The sequence below is a fragment of the Danio aesculapii genome, chromosome 2 (genome assembly GCF_903798145.1).
Source record: "Danio aesculapii chromosome 2, fDanAes4.1, whole genome shotgun sequence".
NCBI lineage: Eukaryota > Metazoa > Chordata > Actinopteri > Cypriniformes > Danionidae > Danio > Danio aesculapii.
The window spans coordinates 29,673,998-29,694,858 of NC_079436.1; the positions used below are offsets into that span (position 1 = coordinate 29,673,998).

Sequence of the window (20,861 nt, forward strand, 5' to 3'; positions counted from 1 at the left end):
TGATGATTTGTTCAAGCTGAAATAATATACAAAGATAACCCAAATAATATACAACCAAGATGTGTAGAAGAGCACCTTTGAACACAAAACAGAAACAGAAAAGCCCATCTGTGACACTCCTGTCACCAAAATTAAAATGATAGAAGATTGGAAAAATATTTCCCTTTTCCGCCTTTATTTCAGCATTAAGATAAAAAAGGTCAGACTTTGGTGTAAACAACATGAAAGCTTGGGTCTATCCTGCCTTACCAACAGCTAAATTAGATTTTTTTCTGAATTTGAAACCATGTTAGCATTGTTTATATGCCACAGCCTAAGTATTTGTGCTGATCATATCCTTTTTGACCAAAGCATACCCATGTTTGTCATGTGTACCTTATAAAGTTCCAGAAAATGTTTGCATACTTATCAACATCTGAATGTCTTCAGTGAACATCAGTTTTGAACTCTGTGCACCTGCAGAGCGTATTGCAGAAATAAGCCAGCAGAGGGACTCAGCAGGCTGCCAAGAAATCACTAAACAAATAACAAAAAGAAACAAACAAAAATGACTTATTAGTTTGTTTTTTCATTGTAATCAGCAGTATCAGCTATTATTCATATGGATGTGGGACAACTTAACACTCTGTAGACCCTCAGAAAAGTTGTTTTGGGGAAATTAGCGTGTTTAATTCGCTTTTTATGAAGGCTAACCAGTTTAAGGCAATAATGTAAACATCAATATGAAATACATTAAGCCTCCTATTGTCAGTCTGGAAAACTTTGAGAAAATTGAAAAAAATTAGAAAAAGAGAAAATTGCAGGATAAGAATGCATACAGTATATTTTTGTAATATATTATTAACCGTGATCTCCTAACAAGAGTGATATTTTGATTTACTATTTTTTCTCTTGGACGCCACAGTATTCTTAATGTTTAGAAGCACTTTGTGCACTGCAGTGTAGTCAAATGCAGAATATAATAATAATAGTGTCCATACAGCCGACGAAAACGTACAGAGCCGACTGTTTTTACGACATCTAATAAACTCTTTCACTAAATGAATTATTTCTCTAAAAACAGTTGTCCGAAGGCGCGAATACCTCGAATTCCTCAAACAGGACGTGACGTCAAATCCTCGCAAAAAAACTAGAAGATTCGTGTTATTTCCGGACGCTTCGTTGCTTGTCACATCAGCTCGATCCAGCGTCCCACAGTCTGAGGTTAGTGGACCAAAAACAGCACAGCTGCCTCTGGCAGTCCAAACATAAGGTAGGTCACGCGTTCAATATGACTCCAGGCCAACGCGATAGCTTTACTTAACGAGATAAATAATAAAAATTCCTGACCACCATTTCCTAGCATTGATGCTAGCTGGCTAGCTCATCTAAAAGATGCCAAGGTTGCCAGGTCGACATACAAATAACAGCAAATTATTTCGCTATTCTGATATTTTAGTCTATTGAAAGTGTGTGTAAAAAACAGGATAAGCTTTTAATTAGTCACAAAGAGAGGATTATATTGTGTACTGATGGTAGTGTTCGTGGCTGTTTAGCTTGTTGACAGCGTAGCTTTAAAGAAATAGTCCATCCAAACATGAAGACGCATACATTAATTCTCCTTCAGTGTGCGAAACATCTATTTTTGATTTCCTTTTGTTGAGTTTAACAAATATATATATTTATATATACTTAACAGAATGAACATCTTAAATATCATTAACGTCCGCGAAATGAAAATGAACGGAGATCGATGCTGTAATTCAGAAAAAATATTTCGTTTCATTTAAGTCATACAAGTTTGAAACGGTATAATTAAGACAGAATATCTATATTTTAGGTGAACTATCTCTGTGTATGTTTTGTTTTTGCGTCTGTTTGCATATCCCCACATGTAAAATTATTTATTAAATTTATCAATTTATATTTTAACATCTCGTTAAATTTCTTAAAATGAATAAATTTGATTGGTGTAACAGGTATGTTACGCGTCTAATCTTGTGCATGCACCCTTACCAACAGTTTAAAGTTTCCCTGGTAGTTTATTTGTGAGAAAACAAACCCATCTAACATAGAGTTAATGCCCCCAGTTGTTGACCACACATGAGTGTATGCTGTGCTCGATTCTGGGTCAGTGAGGGACAAAATAGAGGCATCACATGCTGCCGCTGAAATGAAAACAGCCTGGCAGTATCAGGCAGTGCAGTCAGCATATGTGATGGGCCTGCAGGCGGATTTTAATCCCACATTACAACAAATAAGTATTAGGCTAATATATTATTTGCATAAAATCTTTCGTAATATTTTTACACTTATAAAAGAATGAGAGGAATGTTTTCTTAAACAGGCAGGTTGTCAGATTATTATTATTATTTTTTATGTTAATAGTGATTACAAGTGGTCAACAATGGTAGAATAGTGATGACAAATTAATATTTCTCAAACACCTGTTTCAGCTGTACTATTAAATAATTTTTATTCTGCTCTGGACTTGACTTAATTTATTAATATAAAAAATATAGATTAAAATGTTCCCTCATGGTATTTGTACATTGATTTCTTTATTGGTTCATTGATTCTACTGAATCTTTTTCAATTAAGCTCTTTCACATACTACTTTAAAATGTCTGACATTTGAAGTTATATACATTACTTATATGTGTCTTGTTGCATTAATTTTATTTTAATGTTTATTAAACCTTTAGACAAACCCTAAAAGATCATGATCCTACAGTATCTGTTTCATGTGTTTTGTATCAGATATGACACATTATGGGCCTGATTCACAAATATAATTTTAAAAAACAGATTAAGAAACATCTTAAAGGGTAGTTCACCCAAAAATAATATTTACTCTCCCTCAAGTGGTTCCAAACCTTGATGAGTTTCCTTATTCTGTTAAAGCACACAAAATTCAAACAAATACTATGAACGTCAATGGTTACAGGATTCCAACATGTTTTCAAATTTTGTGTTAGTCAAAGATTGACTAAATCAGAGATGGGCAAACTAGGCACGGCAGGCCAAAGTTGGCCCATGGTAACCTTTGATTTGGCCCACCATCCTATCTGAGAGGAGGAGGAGAATGATGAGGATGGTTAAGAGACTGTCATTTCTAATTTAATGTAACATTTTGTTTTATTGCTAAGCTACAAAAACTGAAATTAAATGTTTTAAGATTTTCTTTCTTAAATAAGCTTACTGTCACCCGACGGATAAAAGACAATGCAGAGACATCAGTGAACGAATGAAGGCAAAGGCAGATTCTGCTTGACTAGTGTATTCAGCATTGATTCCACTGTTATAAATGTGACTGTTTTTGTTTTTATTGTAATAAGTTATAATTAAAAAAATTATAATGTATAAGTTATTTCGTCCCACAGCTCTTGATATTTGCTTTTTGCCCTTCATACAAAAAAGTTTGGGCATCCCTGAACTAAATGATGTCAGAATCTTGGGTTTGGTGGGAACTATCTCTTTAAGATAAATTCTGAAACGTTTGTTAGTGCAACTCTTGGAGAAAAAAATAAGATCTCAGATTTGTTCTGAAGAAAACTTTGTTCTTTTTTTTTTCTTATGAATAAAATTTAAAATATAACTACAACAAATTCATTACATCTGCATTTTAAGTATTTACTTTATTGTCCTGTTTTAATGTAGCAGCGGCATGATGGTCACATTTATTGTAATGTAAAACATGTGAGATGTGCTTATTTAATGATATTAACCTTCAAAATAGAATTTACTTATATGTTTTACATGCTGAGATATATTGAGAATATTACAATGAAACACTCATTCTAATAAAAGACCCGGACTGAGAAATAAACATGCGTAAATATCTGCAGAAAGTATTAAGGAAAACCAAACTTGTATAGCTTGTACTGTAAAATGTCACCTAATACCTCCAAATGATGTATTTAATTAAATTACTGTGAGAATAAAGTCTTATAAATAAACATGTTAATATGAATGTAACAAACACATTTTAACCCGGTGAAATTGTTATGTTGAATCCAAAAATCAATGCAGAATTATATCAGTGATTATTCACAGCAAAATACACACTCACACACATACCACAACCTAAATTGTGCACAACAGGGTTTTCAGGATCTTTGATCTTTGTTGATGTGAAGGCCTTTGAAATTCATACATCACAAACATAGACCGGTAGGTTTGCATACCAAAATATATATATAAATCTTTTTGTTGTTCATTCCCCATTTGGCAGGAAGCCATAGAAGTTGGTGGCCATGGCTGACTATTACCAGGTTCTAGGAGTGCAAAAAACAGCATCTCCAGATGACATTAAGAAAGCGTAAGTTTGTTTTATTATCTTTATTTATTTATTTTGTGTTTTTTATAACTTACATTTAACTCACCAGTGTAAAATTGTAGCACTACGTAATTTTGATTTAATTTTCGTTAAATGTAACGTCTGTAAAATATGTGGTCCTGGCTCATTTATCAGCCTCAATCTCTATTTGCCTTACAGTTACAGAAAACTAGCTCTCAGATGGCATCCAGATAAGAACCCGGATAATAAGGAAGACGCAGATAAGAAGTTTAAGGAGCTTTCAGAGGCTTATGAAGTCCTGTCAGATGGTAAGTCATAACATTCACCAGACTGAAAATACAGCTCAACAATTGGGAGTCTGGGGCTCATGTAAGAGAGGTCAAGGCCAGTCGATGACTATAAATTGATTAATAGTGTGAGAGGCTGAAAAACAGAGAGATTTGATACAGTGATCAAAGACAGTTTATGATGTCTGCCGTAGACCAAAACTTATATATATTTATTGATTTAATATTTATATTAAATATACAGTGGGGGAAATAAGTATTCAGCAAGTCACCTTTTTTCTCAGAAAACGTGTTTCTAAAGGTGCTGTTGGCTTGAAGCCTTCACATGATGTTGGCAACAACTAAATAAATCCACATATGCAGAGAAAACAATATTAATTTGTTTACATAATGAAGTATGTATTAAAATGAAATGACACAGCAAATAAGTATTGAACACATGCAGAAATGGAGGTTTAGAAAGACAGTGAAAGCCCAGACAGCAACTGAAATCTATTAGTAGTTATTCAGCAATCCTCTGTCCTTCGTCATTGTAAATTAATATTAGCTGCTTCAGACCAGCATCTATATTATCAGGATGATGAAGATGAAACCAGAGTGGAGATTTCAGCGAGACAATGATCCAAAAAAAACAGATAAGGAGACTCTCAAATGCTTTCAGAGAAAGAAAATCAAGCTGTAGAGTGGCTCAGCCAATCATCTGACTTGAATTCCAATAGATAATACTAAATAAAGATCAGATTTGATTGACGAGACCCACAGAACCACTTTTTACACTCTGTCTGTGAAAAACTTACCTGTGCAATTCACGTGACTTCGTTCTCCATATGAGATTCTCCTTGTGTGATTCCATTGTTATTGCACAACAATTATTTTAGATTATTTGCTTTGTTATATTTTATGTTTGTATTATTTATTTATTTTTTACCAAAATTGGTTCAATTCCAGGTTAACAGCTCCTTTGAGATAATTTTTCCCAGAAAAAAAACATGATGTGTTGAATGCCTTTATCCCCCATTGTATATTTATATTTGAGATGTTAAACGTATAAGAAATTTAACATTCACCTAAAATTAATAAGGTCTTTACAAGTAGTTTTATGATTTAGTTTGTTTCATGTTAACAAAATAATCCAAACAAAAAAAAAATACTTATGCCATTTTATAAAAAAAAAAAAAAATGCAGTGCTTTTTAATAAAGGTTTTATTTTTCATCTCCGCCTGTAAACAGCAGGGGCACCAACAGAAAATCCTTACATTTCAGCCTTAAATAAAAGAATAAATGAGCAAACCTTTTGTCATCCTTATGTTATCCTTGTGTTGTGCTAATACACTGAGAACATTTAAAGAAGATTTAGGTTCCCAATAAACAGCAGACAAGCTTTTTTCCCCTATTATGTTTAATGTGAAACAGCTGATCAAACAAACTCACTGCATTGTCCAAACTGCATGCTAAACAAACACATCTAAAACATTCCTTTGTCATTAGGAATCTCCCAGTCTTATCAGCCTCATACAGACTCTGCACTTTTAACATACTCCTTTAGAAGGAGGGCTTGTATTCAGAGATTACAACTGCCCCTCTTCATGGTGGAATCTTCTAACATTACAAAAAAAAGAATTATGACGCTCCGTGCTGAACCCACTTTGTGTGTTTATCTCTCTCCAGGTGTGATTCAGTGCTGTTTGCTTGAGTGTTGTAATTACTACATTACGGACCGCTGCTGTACAATAGACCTAACATTTTTATGTGAATATTTTTCACTTTAACAAGGTCTAATGGATGTAACTGTTGGTTTACTTTCAGCAAACAAAAGGAACTTGTATGATCGATATGGTAAAGAAGGCTTAACACCAGGAGGAGGTAAATTACATCTTCCAGTACTTTTGAATCTTTTTAGTCAATTTGTGACGACAGATTAAATGTATTAATAATGTGGCAATATGAATTAGTTTAGCGTGTTTGAACCTTGTCACTTTTCTTCAACGTTTGGACAGGAGGAGGAGGAGGAGGAAGAGAGCACCACTTTGGAGGAGGAGAATTCACATTCCGCAATCCAGAGGATGTTTTCAGGGAATTCTTTGGCGGACAAGATCCGTTTGCAGACTTCTTTGGTGAGTTTGGGTTTTCCTTCAGTTTTTTTGTTTTGTGAGTAATTTAAAATTTTCAATCTGTATTTTTTTACTTCTAGGTGCAGATCCATTTGCTGATGACTTCTTTGGCGGTCGACGGCACCACCACCACCACCACCACCACCATCAGCGGGGCATGAGCCGGAGCCGGACAGGAGGGTCCTTCTTTGGGGGCTTTGGAGGTTTTCCTCCTTTTGGGGCGGGATTTACATCTTTTGATGCAGGTCAGTTTATGTTAATGTGTTTGTGATCCATTTTAAAATCTATTGAAAGCGCGATCTATAACTTTGCTTTGCTTCTGCATTGAGTGATCTCCATGATCCACGGCTGCAGTGTTTTGTTTACACCAGAAATACCTGTAATGCTACCTTATTGTACAAGTAGCTCAAATTCTCTCATTCAGAAGCCTGAACCGGTGGACATGCAACAACTTTAATCATGAAGTAAACACAAAACAAAAGTATCCATTTGAAGCTCCTCAACAGTACTCGACACTTGTTAAACACTCACTCTAAAGGGCCCGTTGTCAGCCATGATGTAGGGTATGCAACTGTGTGAAGGCTGCATCAGACCTTCTGCGTGGACTTGATGCAGAAGTATAAGTCAGCCTTTATGTTTCAGATGTTTCAAAGAATGTTCAAATCCAGAGAAATAAGCTATTTTATCTAGTGTCATGGACCTTGTCTAGTGTCTTCATGCTAATGACATCATACACCCTTGATTTCAAAATTCTAATCAAAATTAGTCAAAACTGTAGCAATAGTGTATAAAGCAAGATTTATCCTGGACAATAAATCAATGTAAATATTATATAACACACTTATGTTGCCATATAGGAGTTATTGTGTTGAAATTTGGGGGAATACATATAAATCTAATTTGCGGTCCTTATGTACAATGCAGAAAAAAGTAATTAGACTGATAGAACATGTGGGCTATTTGGAGCATACAAATCCTTTATTTTTTAAATTAAAGATACTCAAGTTCAACGATTTGGTTGAATTTAAAACAGCACAATTTATGTTTAAAGCTAGGAATAAATTACTTCTGAAATGCATACACAAGTTTTTTGAAGAAAGACAAGGGAGATAATCTGAGAGAAGAACAACATTTTTGGAGGTTGAAAACAAGGACCACTTTAAAAAGTTTGTGTTTGTCTGTCTGTGGTGTGAAATTATGTAACAGTCTAGAATAGACTCGCAAACAATGTCAGGATATTAACCGATTTAAAAAGTTGTATAAATATGTATTATTAAAGGAATATAATGATGAAGGCGATTGAAAAATGATAAAATGAGAAAGCTATGGTGAAATTTTCAATAATTGCTATTTGCAGTACTGTGTATTTTTTTCAAAATGTATATATGTTTCAAAATGTAAAGGTACAAATGGAATCAAACATATAATTTGTCAAAGATGCCAAAAGGATAAAAAATAAATGTAAGTTATAGATGAATGATGTATGTGGTAATGGGGTGGGAAAATAATAAGCTTGTGCTTCATCCCTCTCCATTTTTAACCATGTTGAAATGTATTTTTTGTTAGTGATATTTCATGTAGGAGATTTTTGTTTGAAAATAAATAAATCAAATTTCCAGTTTGTTTTAATAGAAAACATGGAGACACCAAGTGCTGTAATATGTTGTGCATTTTATTTGACTGCACAGATCAGCATTATAACAGAACCCTTAAATGTAATTATTATGATAAAACAGTACTGTCTTCCCCATGTGTTCATGACTGGAAGAACGGGAAGCAGTGGAGTATGGCATAATAAAAGCTTAGCTGCTTTAATGTCACTTTGCACTCATCTCCCGTCAGCTGTTGCGTCTGCGCCGTCATTTCACTTTGACAGCTGTCAGCTTTACTGTGCTTCATACTACCACGATAATACATTTTTAAATACTTTAGCTCAACGATGAACATGATACGTTTCTGCAGAAGATAATGATTACAACTCCCATGATTCCATACTCCGTCATGGCGTCATCAAATTATGTCTTTGTGTGTTGTAAATACACCCCTCTAGGGTCAAAAATAACATATAGTGCATTTGATGCAAAAGTGCAAACACAAATGAAAACCCTAAAGGCCACAATTCTAATTTAGATATTAACTTAAGATTAATACTAGACTAATATTTAATATCAGTCTAAAATTTCTAAAACATACTAAAAGTAAAACATCTCAGTGTATGAAGTCTTTACAGATGTAAATATAATGCCATTATATTTCAATAGGATTTTGTTGTTGACCAAAATAGTATGAAAAATATTTGTGTAATTCTTTTTTTTCCATGTAGGTTTCACTCCCTTTGGGCATATGGGAGGAGGCTTCACTTCATTCTCTACATCTTCATTTGGCGGAGGTGGGGGTGGAGGGGGTGGCGGAGGTGGCGGTGGAGGTATGGGCAACTTCCGCTCTGTGTCAACCTCCACTAAATTTATCAATGGCAGGAAAATTACCACAAAAAGGTAAGGAATCTTTCCAGAGTTGCGTGTTTTGAGGTATAAGAACAATGTCAAACCAACTACAGTGTTTTTTGGAATAAGTCTCTTTTTTCATCTAAAGTAGGAGTGAGTTATTTGTTATACATATTTTATTTGTAATTGTCAGTAATTGCCTCTTTCACACTCACAGACCTTTCTGGAAGATTATTGGTAATATGCCATAGGGGTGGGCGGTATACCGGTGTCATAGTCATCACCGGTGTGACATTGCGCCACGACATGGATTTTCTAATACCGTCAATACCGGTATAAATCAATTATGCACCTTGAACGGCTGCATTTACATCAATAATAGCTAATTCTAAATAATAAGGCATTCAATTTTCTTCAAACATTCAGTTGTGGTCTGAATACATGTCCTTATACTACAGGGCTCGAAATTGCAACCTTTTTGGTCGCATGAGCGCCCGAAATTTAATCTATGCGCCCTCATAATATATTTGGGAGCATTTGTGTGTCTGAATTAGGGCTGTGACGGTAATGGAAGAAATCATGCGGTATGTCGGTTAACCTCGCAGATATATAAAAATAAGCATTTTTAATGCACCGCTGTAATTTCTATATATCCCAGTCCCTTTATCAACATTTTTTAATACAAGTCATTATTTTAAAGATTATGACTTGAGAATATGATTTTACCTCAGCGCTGCACTTTCTCCTTCTCCTCCCACTGAGTTCAGGTGACGGAGTGTTGTGAAGTAGTTAAACTCTCCTCAGTTTAATTTACAGTGTCAAACTGGCACAGGAATATCAGTATGTTAATATAGGCTTTACTAAAATGCTGGTCAAATGTAGGTATTTTTTTACAGAAGCTATTAACAGACGCGCATGCTGCAACCGGTGATGAGTCAACAATCGCAAATATTTGACTTATTTAAAGTAGGCTATAGGCTATAGCATATAATAATTGTGTGTAAAGACATTTATAAAAAAATGTAGCTAATATATCACAGGGGTTTGTATAGCAATTACAGTGGAGCATTAATTAAATCCTTTTTTTTTCCGTGGAGCGAAACAAACACTGCAGTTGTGTAGCGGATGGAGACGCACAAAAATATACAATACAGATATTTTCGTCGGCAGAAAAATATTCTTTGAACGAATTTAGTTTTGTACAATTTGTATCTTAGTTTTTGTCGGTCAGTTATTTACAAAATAACAAGAATAACTAATAAACTTTGAGGTGAAGCGATGTGCCTCAGGGTCCGCTATATGCCGCGGCCAAAACACAAACTAAATACAATCGTAAAATAAATAAAATAAAAGTGAAATATTCAGTTTTGAATATTTCGAATAGGCTGCTCTTTTAATTTTGATCATACAGTTAACAAAGATTCCATATTCGAAACTGAATATTTCACTTTTATTTTATTTATATTACGATTGTATTTAACAGACCAGTTTGTGTTTTGGCCGCGGCATATAGCGGACCATGAGGCACATCGCTTCACTTCAAAGTTTATTAGTTATTCTTGTTTATTTTGTAAATAACTGACCGACAAAAACTAAGATACAAATTGTACAAAACTAAATTTGTTCAAAGAATATTTTTCTTCCGACGAAAATATCTGAATTGTATATTTTTGTGCGTCCCCATCCGCTACACAACTGTGTAGTGTTTGTTTCGCTCCACGGGAAAAAAAGGATTTAATTAATGCTCCACTGTAATTGCTATACAAACCCCTGTGATATATTGGCTACATTTTTTTATAAATGTCTTTACACAAAATTATTATATGCTATAGCCTATAGCCTACTTTAAATAAGTCAAAATATTTGCGATTGTTGACCAAGCGGCAACCTCCCGCTCTCCCTCGGGAGGCCAATACGGAAGTAACAGAAACTGCAATTCATCAAAATTCCGCTAGTCCTGGCTCCATAATAGAGCAAGTTGCAATTGAGCCCACTGTTAGAATGGCCAAATTTACAGCAGAAAAAAAGGTGTTTACAGCCTGGTACAAAGAACGATTTTGGTTCATATAGCTATTATTACCCTCCATGACAACTGTGAGGGGGGTGAATTTTTTTAACTCATCCATTTCCTTTATATTAGGTTATTTTAAGTTTGCATAATTAAGGGCGTGGCCACTTGAGTGACAGCTAGGTCTCGCTGGTCGCCGTCACTTCACCTCAGCTGAATCCGGCAGATTAGCCACTGATCTCGGCATATTCATCGTATTTTTGTGTTGTTTTATGTGGCTTTACACAGTCAGCTGCCTTTTGGACTTATTTCTTACAATAATCAGATGATATGGGATGCTGTGTGCATTTAATTGTGCTCACAAACCATTCACGTGGCCTCCGTTTCCCATGTGAGTAAAGTTATATACTTTTACACCATCTCTATAAATGTGTGTGTTTTATTTAAGATCATTTATCATTAATATTTCTCTTTAGACCCGTAAAGCACTCCAGAATGTGACAGATTGATTAGCTGTAGGCTCTAGAACAGTCATCTGAAGCGTTGTCATACAGTGTTGTGCTGGATTTTATCAATAGTCTTGCATTTACTAACACACACTATATCTGAAGTGTTTGGAAGCAATTCGCGTTTTCCTCCTGTAGAAAAACGTCATAAGAGCAATGTTTAGTGGCTCAATGTATTACTACAGTGTTTTTGAAAGTCTAATCACTTTATTGATATAGTGTACAGCCAAGCACATGTGGTCAGAACACAAACGAGTCGCAGTTAATAAAGTATTAAGTGTTTCTCCCACAGTAAAGTCTGTCTGCCAGGTCTAAGCAAAGTTCCAGCAGGTGTCTGTAGCTCCGCCCACTCTCCGCCTCTTTGCCCTTGTTTGGTATCCCGCCGTGGGTGCGATGACGCGCGAACAAAATGGCGACGGTTGGCCGCGCCTACTTGTGGCTTCTTTTGCGCTCTTCAGAAACCTATGGGTGACGTCACGGATACTCCGTCCATATATTTTACAGTCTATGTTGTTGACTCATCACCGGTTGCAGCATGCGCGTCTGTTTATAGCTTCTGTAAAAAAAGACCCACATTTGACCAGCCTTTTAGCAAAGCCTATATTAACATACTGATATTCCTGTGCCAGTTTGACATTGTAAATTAAACTGAGGAGAGTTTAACTACTTCACAACACACCGTCACCTGAGCTCAGCGCGAGGGCGAAGGAGAAAAGTGCAGCGCTGAGGTAAAATCATATTCTCAAGTCATAATCTGTAAAATAATGACTTGTATTAAAAAATGTTGATAAAGGGACTGGGATATATAGAAATTACAGCGGTGCGTTAAAAATGCTTATTTTCTGTGGAGCGATTGATTTGAGTTAGTAGGTCTGCTTTATTAAAATAAGCTTAAAATAATAACAGCCTATGCTGGTTATAAAAAGGATTCAGTGTTTTCGTTTTGTAATCTAAATTTGTAATTTAAGTGGAAAATACTCAGGCCTTTTATTCCTTTTATTTAGTTTATTCTGTTTTTCTATACAATCCTGAAACCTCACCTAAAGTTATAATAATAATAATAATGGCGCTGATGACAGCGATCATAACATGAGGTAAATGTTGATCCACCAGCTGAGATCAATCGAGTGTTTTCGGAGAAGGTGCCCGAATCTCGATGAGTTGCATTCACCGCGTGTTCAGCGCAAATGTCCGCTAAATATAAAGTCTAATACTGTAGACATCATCGCCAAAGAAACTCACCTTTACTAAGTTTACACTGAAACTACGGCTCATAACAAAGAGCGGAATTGCGCCGGTGGTCATCATGAGAATCCTGCTCTGTCTGCTCAAATTGGTGCGGCTGACTCGCCTGCTTTATTCCACCGACACAGAGAAATGAAGATCAGCTCATAACGAGACTGAGCATTTAAAATGACCCAAACCAAAACTTTTAAAGAGCGATAGAAGTGAGACTTTCTTTTGTCCGTTCTTCCTTGAGATGTATATTATTTTGCTATTGAAAGTAATACCGTGATATTATACCGTCACCGTTCAAAAGATGAAAAATACCGTGATATCAATTTTAGGTCATATCGCCCACCCCTAATATGCCATAAAGAGACCATGTGTGAACGGGCCCTTTTTCAAAATATTGGGAAAATTGTTCTGCCAATTTTCCAGATTAAGAGGTTCAAACATTATCAATAAATTGCCAGCATGAGCACATACAATTTTAAAATTTGCCGACATGAAACGTCTATTCAGGGCCAGTCAGAACATTATGGCGATGATGCTTTTACTTCAACTGTTAAAGGAAAATTCAGTTGTCCAGAGACATTTAGTTGCTGCTTGCTAATTGGATAACTTCTGTTCCTAATTAGTGTCTACTGGGGGGAAAATGATTATAAAATGCTTATGATAAACTACAGTGAGTTTCCCATGTGACGTGCGTGCATGCACAGGGGATGTGATTTGCCAACTGAGGAGTACTATTTCAGGACAAAACTGGTACCGGTAGTCTTTGGTTCCAAAGAGGTTCTCATAAGCTGCAGCACAAACTGGGACGTATCTCTCGACATACAAGAGTAATTTGTTCGCATCTCTTCATCGGGGTTGTTCAAAACACTTTTGCTTGTACACTTGAAATTGTCCATGTCCATTGCACAGACCTCTGTGTAGCCATATGCATAAACATGGAACTGCAGGTAGCGCTCTTGCCTTCAGATGTTAGCGACAGCATTCTTTTCTTATAGTTGAGTATTTTGGTTTGTCTCTGGGGCTGAAGCAACTGTATGAATGGGAAAGTGTGAAACTAAAATGTAACCATCAACAAAAAGACATGACCCCCTAAATATTTACAAACACAAGTGCAGATCTTTAGAGGTTATTTCTGGGTAATGACATCACAGAATTTATGTCTTATTCACACTAGCAGCGACTTTGTAGCTGCCTGTCCCTCTGGGTGGCAACTTATGTGTAGGTATATACAGCCCGAATGCAACCAGCCTCTGAGCGAGCTGAGAGAGAATCACGTGAGCTCTACTGGTGCTTATATTGTCTGTCACTCAAATTCACTCTTCATTTGCATAAAGTTGAAAGATTCTCAACTTTGTTGCAACGCTCGACATGCTCACCTGGTCGCCAACAATTGTTGTGGCTTGTGCAGAAGGAGGTCGGAAAGTCGCTCACTCTCCATTGAAATGAAGGGTCGTTAATCTGCTGCGAGTCAAATGTAAATACTTGACCAGTGTTTTGGAGTGGGTGTGTGAATGGGGCTTTTTCGGAAAGAAATCTGGAACTATTTTGCCTTTATGAACAGTGCGTTTTTAAATGTACCTTCAAATCGATCCAGTAACTTTACAGCAAATTACCGGTGTCACTGTGTGAAAAGGACTAATGATAATTTGATCATATTTTCTTCTGTGTGTCTTGGTACAGATAATTTTGCAGGTTCAGGACAATTTTGAAAAATAAATGACACTAAAATTGCCAATAGGTGGCAGCAGGTTCCCGTTCCTGTCTTCCAGAGTGGTGATTCGAATGATTTGTTCAAAATGGCTGATTCATATAGAAATTAAGCCACAGCAAAGGGTTTTTTTCATGGTAATTGACACTGGTAGATCATGTGATAATGGCAAAGATTACATTGATACAGTACAGTAACATACCTTAAATCCTTTTTTTTTTTTTTTTTTAATATTCACAAAGTAAATATGTTTTTCAAAATTAGTAATTGTTCAAGAGAGTGTGTCTTTTCTGATGCAGCTACTTTCTTAATAAATAGATCAGTTAATCATTGCTTCACAGGTCAAAACAGAATGATTTTATTAATTAATTTTTTATAATAATTTTTTAGGGGTTTTAACCTTTATTGTATAGGACAGTATAGAGTATTGACAGGAAAGCATAGGGAGCAGAGAGAGGGGAAGGATCGGCATAGGATCGCGAGGCCAGAATCCAACTCGGGTCGCCGTGAGCACCGTAGTGCATGTGTCGACGCACTAACCACTACACCACTGGCGGTTTGAAACTAATTTCTTTAGCCAAAAACAAACAGTATTGTATTGAAAAGTAATGTATAAAATCATTATCTCATAAAAAACCATGCACATGATTGGAGATGTTGAATGATTTTGGTGTTTGTATTGTGCGTTTGTCACATAACTGGAGTTTCAGTTGTGCTAAATACTAAGGAGTTTTGAATTGAGGGGAACTAAAATGTGTGTGTTATAGTTTTGTTCTTTTATATATATATATATATATATATATATTTATTTATTTATTTATTTATTTATTTATTTATTTTATTTATTTTTTTTTCATTTAATGAAATGATAAATAAATAATAACTTGCGTGTGTTGAAATGTTGACACTGGAGAGTTTGCACCCATGTTTAAGTCACAGAGTTAAAAAAGGGTTTAATGTATTTCCATCAAATCTATTCTAAACCAAAGTCCCATATAGTCTTTGTCTAAACTCAAATAAAATTGAAGTTTGTTTTCTTGCTTGTTTGAGACGCCACGATGCCTCTCTTCCCCTGCTCAAAGCCTACGCTCTCCTGTTTTATTTAGGTAGGTGCAGTGCTTAATTCGTAAATGGATAATTCCAGGAACAAAACCAGGAACTAAGCAGTTATAGTGAAAAACCATAACATTTCTGAACGGTCTTTAATTATTCTGTGTAATATAACATTATGGGTCAACCATGGGTAAAAACAAACAAACATGTAGCTACAAACATCAATCGTATGAAACAACACTATTCAGTTTACTAACTCTACTGACATTCAGTTTACTTCACTATTATGTGCCAAGTGAAAATGATTCACTCAGTCTAATCTTCTGAAAGAGCCCACTCTCCGTCATGTTTTCTGACTGATTTCAGATCGTTTTACTTCTGTCTTCCGCTATCCTGATCCAGGGGTGCAGTTTCAGAAATGCTAACATGGCATGAATGCAGCTCTAGTTTTAATTCTTGGTGTAAATGGAACTCCCCTCACCAAGATCTCTTTTGATCAGGCTTATTATCACATTTAGTCATGGTTTAAAAAAATATATGTGTTTGACTGCCTCTGGTATTTTGAAAATACAAATATTATTTAAGTAGGTCACTATGCCATTATTATTTTCGCTGTTCACTGCGCACGCAACTATAATCACCAACCAATGAGTGATTGTAAATGTAAGATCTCACACTCCACACAGCTTTTCTTGCTGTTTTTCACTGGGACTCATTCACATTCTCTCTTTCTCACAACACACACATGCAGGTATTTACCACTCAAACGTTTATGCCGGATCTGTTCAAATAAATACAGTAAAACACGACTATCTGACATTTTCCCCAAACAGGATGCGGATGTGACCTGCAACTGGTTTGAGCAATACTGATTGGGTGAAAATGAAGTTGCTCTCACTCTATTGGTTAAGCCTGTCACACAAGGAGGACTGTAATGCATTTGCTCTTAGATGGAGATGTGTCTAAATATGTTTCTATATTTATATTGCAGCCCTTGCTACTTTCACAGATCTGCACCAGTCACATGAACCACCGTTTTGATCTTGAAAGTTTGCACCCGTTATACTCAAATGTGACTTATTTTCCTGAAAATACAGTACATAGCCTAAGATATTTCGAAGAATTCCTCCTGTTATTCATAATGCGCTCTTTATTGATTCCTCTAGAATCTTTGAGAATGGACAGGAGCGCGTAGAAGTGGAAGAAGACGGACAGTTGAAATCTCTAACCGTAAATGGTAAGGAACAGCTCCTGCGATTGGAACACAAGTAAGATAACGGAGCGCTTTCAGCACAAACTTGAGCTTAAACAATGTTAGTACTGTCGTTCAGATGTCTGTACATTTCATTTTTTTTCTGCTTGTTTGTCGTGTTCCCCCTTTATATCATTTTTAGATTAGTTTCTGAACAAATTTCTGTTTGTATATTTATACATGGGGACTGTCGGTATTTTTGCGCAGGATGCGTGTCATTTTCCTTGTATTTGGGACCATAATGTGAGATTAGCTTTTTCTTTTTGCGAGCACTTTGTTGTGTTGCAGTTTCCTCATGAATGCACATTGCCTTTGGTATAGTGCTTTGGGCTGAAAGGAACAAGAGAACTGTGCTTTGTGCATGATATTACCAACTGAGTGTGGAATTGGAGTACGTAACTTACTGTTCAAACCTAATGGCAACTTGTCTAATTTGTTTGTTAAACATACTTGTAAATGCTGGTAGAGTGCTAGATCCATTGTACTGATATGCAACTTTTATTATTTTTATTCATGAAAAAAAAATGTTCTCTTATTTTCCCCTTCATTGTTGCATGTAAAACAACAGCTGTTGTTTATAGTTGTAATGTTATTACTAAATAACCTGACGAGAGTCAGAAGTTAATAATAATATAACTGATTTATGACCATTCAAGGAACTTTGTGTACTTTGTAAAATAATTTGAACCTAAATAAATGAGTTTCATCCTTTTTGGGGATGTGGCAGCTCTGCGGTCTATGTAGTTTTGCTTTAACTGTGAGTGATTTTTATTTTATTTTTATTTTCTTCTAAATCCAATCATTAAGCAAGCGTGTTACGGCTTGTTTCCTTTAACTAACATTGCTCTACACTTTTTTAAAACATGACGTGTTCGGCTTCTTCTGCCATACATTTAGCGTCAGTAATCTTGCATCAACTCCAATATGAGACTTCAATTTATGATGATTTAAGGCGATTCAAGTGGAAAGCTGTATATATCTTCCTTAAAGAGATAGTAATATTATCATATACTAATTTCCTGTGAATTTCTTCATCCTCTGGGCATCCAGAATGTGGGTAAACAGCAAAGAAGATTTTAGCTGAAATTCTGACCCTTTGCCAATATTATTTTTATATATAAAGTGCAATTAGTCATATTTTCATTTCATAAGGCCTCGATAAATGAGTTTCATCCTTTTTGGAATAGTGCTTTTGGCAGCTAGCTGCCTGCAACTCGCATGGTCGCCCACTAAAGCTAAGCACGGTCTGTACCTGGGTGAGAGACCACATGGGAAAGCTAGGTTGCTGCCAGAAGTGGTGTTAGTGAGACCAGAAGGGGGCGCTCAATCTGCGCTCTGTGTTGGTCCTAACGCCCCAGTATATCGATGGGGACTCTATAGTGCTCAGTGAGAGCAGTCTTTCAGATGAGACGTTAAACCAAAGTCCTGACTCTCTGTGGTCATCCTAGGATGTCCTTCGAAAAAGAGTAGGGGTTTAACCTGGCATCCTGGTCAAATTTGCCCATGGGCCTCTGTGCATCATGGCCTCCTAACCATCCCCATATCATGATTGGCTTTATCACTCTGTCTCCTCTCCACCAATCAGCTGGTGTGTTCAGTCTGGTGCAATATGGCTGCCGTCGCATCATCCCGGTGGATGCTGCACAGTGGTGGTGGATGAGGAGATTTCCCCCCAAAAACGTGTAAAAGCACTTTGAGTGTCCAGAAAAGCGCTATATAAATGTAAGAGGTCATCTATCATCAGGAGCGACATATTAAGTTTAGTCTGTATGTGTTTTGTTTTTGTTTTTAATCACAAAGTAGCTACAAATCTTTAATGTTCTACTAAATTACAACTCAGGATTTTTTTTCTTTGGATAAATTATTGCTCTGATAAGCCATTAATAAAGATTGTGATAATTATAAATTATATGTATGTATTTATTTATGAAATGTTTACCACAATATTTGAGTGTAAATTCAATAAGCTGTGAGATGACGCTACATCAGTAATTAAAAAAAGTTATTAGATGTAAAAAAAACTGCTTTAAAAGGATAATCCACCCCAAAACAAAACTTGTCATCCCTCGTTTACTCCTACACTAGTTTATTTTTTTCTGTTTGACACACACACACAAAAAAAAGATATTTTGAAGAATGTTGTAAACCGGTAGCCATTGACTTCCATTGTAGGGAAATAAAACTATTATGAAAGCCTCTGGCTACCAGTTTCCAACATTCTACAAAATGTCTTAAAGAGAAATCACTTGAGGGAGAGTAAATGAGTAAAATCTTCTGGTTTGGTAAACTATGCCTTTAAAAATATTCAAATGAAGACCCCGGATAGCTAAAATTAAAGATAAACAGTTGAAGTCAGAATTATTAGCCCCCCTTTGAATTTTTCCTTTTTAAATATTTCCTAAATGATGTTTAACAGAGCAAGGACATTTTCACAGTATGTCTGATAAAAAATTTTTCTTCTGGAGAAAGTCTTATTTCTTTTTTTTCAGATAGAATAAAAACAGTTATTAATTTAATTTAAAAATCATTTTAAGGTCAAAATTATTAGCCCCTATTAAGCTATATTTTTCTACAAAACACACCTTCATTATATAATAAACTGTAGTTAACCTAATTAACCTAGTTAAGCCTTTAAATGTTACTTGAAGCTGTATATCTAGTGAAATATTTTTCACTGTCATCATGGCGAAGATAAAATAAATCAGTTATTAGAGATGAGTTCTTAAAACTATTATGTTTAGAAATATGTTGAACAAAAATTGGGGGAAAAATAAACAGGGGGCTATTAATTTAGGGGGGCTAAAAATTCTGTCTTCAACTGTATATATTTTAATCCTGTTTCTCACATTCACCTGCCTTTTAATCTCTGATCAGTGCTAAATGCCAAATGTGTCTGGCTGCAGAATGCATGGCTAACACGACTAACAAGCTTGATGATTTTTGTTTGATGCTTTCTAAATGCATCTTTCCCTCTGGTTGCCAGAGGTATAGTATGCATAATGCTCAATTACCATCATCATTTAAGCACTAGTATTCAGTATGCGACACCTCTTTTTTTTCCAACCAATTAAACGCCAGTAATAACAACACAATTATTAAACTAGTCTAAACTGAACCGCACCCCTCTCTCTAGGAAAAGGCCAGGACATAGGCATGCTGGATTGTCAGAGACAGAGGAAGGAGCTCCCTGACTCCTCCTCCTCCTCCTCCTCTTCCTCTTCCTCACACTCTGCAAGGCATTCAGCTCAGAGAGAGGAGCAAAATAGAACCCCAGGCAAAGGTCAGAAGCCCGTTTTCATATTTGGTGTGAGATTGCTGTAGCCCGAGCATGATACTCAAAAGTTATGTATCCCAACAGAGGCAATCTGGAGTGAAGAGGAAGAGAATGACGGTCAACGGAGAGACCAAAAAGCCCAAAGAGTCCTAAATTTGACTGAGTCGTTAGTACCGATACTCCTAGTTCGACATACTGTAGCTGTGGATATTCTGTGTTGAGGTTGGAAAAACACTCTAGCATTTTCTTCTTCTTCTTTTGTGTGTACGTTTATTTTTGTGTTATTTTTTGGAATGCAAAGTTTTAAAGTTTTTAAGTTTCTTTTTGCCTCTACTAATCAATTATTACAAATAGTAAACAATCACCTGCTTGAAGAACTGTGACTGATACTTAATAAAAAAGATGAGTAGTTTCAATGCAAATCTGAGCATTTCTCGTTTGCATGATCTGTTTATTAATCCATGCACACAACCGGTTTACATAGCTTTTTCCGTCTTTGGTTGAATTTTTAGTCATTCTGATTATATAACATTGAAGACACGACATGTTGACGTGATATTGGTATTTGGTTTAAGCTTCGTAGGTCGTTCTGAGAAATTAGCCATGTCATCACTAGCTATGGTTTCCACCCAAAAATGCTAAATAAATGTATGCGCAAAACTGGATTATCGCATAAAAGACATGCGAATAAAGCTGCGTT

At 35.8% G+C, this 20,861-nt stretch overlaps 1 protein-coding gene across 9 annotated transcripts; it reads left to right on the forward strand.

Annotated features, from left to right (window-relative positions):
• The first annotated feature begins 1,122 nt into the window (after positions 1-1,122).
• dnajb6a (DnaJ heat shock protein family (Hsp40) member B6a) lies at positions 1,123-20,223 on the forward strand. Of its 9 annotated transcripts, none has more exons than XM_056476748.1 (9): positions 1,123-1,203; positions 4,214-4,300; positions 4,478-4,587; positions 6,373-6,429; positions 6,564-6,680; positions 6,758-6,922; positions 9,001-9,172; positions 16,802-16,872; positions 20,021-20,223. In XM_056476748.1, exons 2-9 carry the CDS (start codon positions 4,236-4,238, stop codon positions 20,206-20,208), a joined length of 945 nt encoding a protein of 314 aa, XP_056332723.1. In that variant the 5' UTR covers positions 1,123-1,203; positions 4,214-4,235; the 3' UTR covers positions 20,209-20,223. The 9 variants fall into 9 exon arrangements, with proteins under 9 accessions (XP_056332723.1, XP_056332715.1, XP_056332743.1 ...); XM_056476740.1 differs by having other exon boundaries at positions 1,136-1,252; XM_056476768.1 differs by having other exon boundaries at positions 1,136-1,252; positions 6,764-6,922.
• The last annotated feature ends 638 nt before the right edge of the window (positions 20,224-20,861 follow it).

Excerpts from the sequence above, each read along its gene's own strand:
- dnajb6a (XM_056476748.1), top strand. The coding sequence starts at position 4,236 with ATGGCTGACTATTACCAGGTTCTAGGAGTGCAAAAAACAGCATCTCCA. Across the intron at positions 6,923-9,000 it reads ATTTACATCTTTTGATGCAG|GTTTCACTCCCTTTGGGCAT; the intron begins GTCAGTTTATGT and ends TTTTCCATGTAG. Across the intron at positions 9,173-16,801 it reads AGGAAAATTACCACAAAAAG|AATCTTTGAGAATGGACAGG; the intron begins GTAAGGAATCTT and ends TGATTCCTCTAG.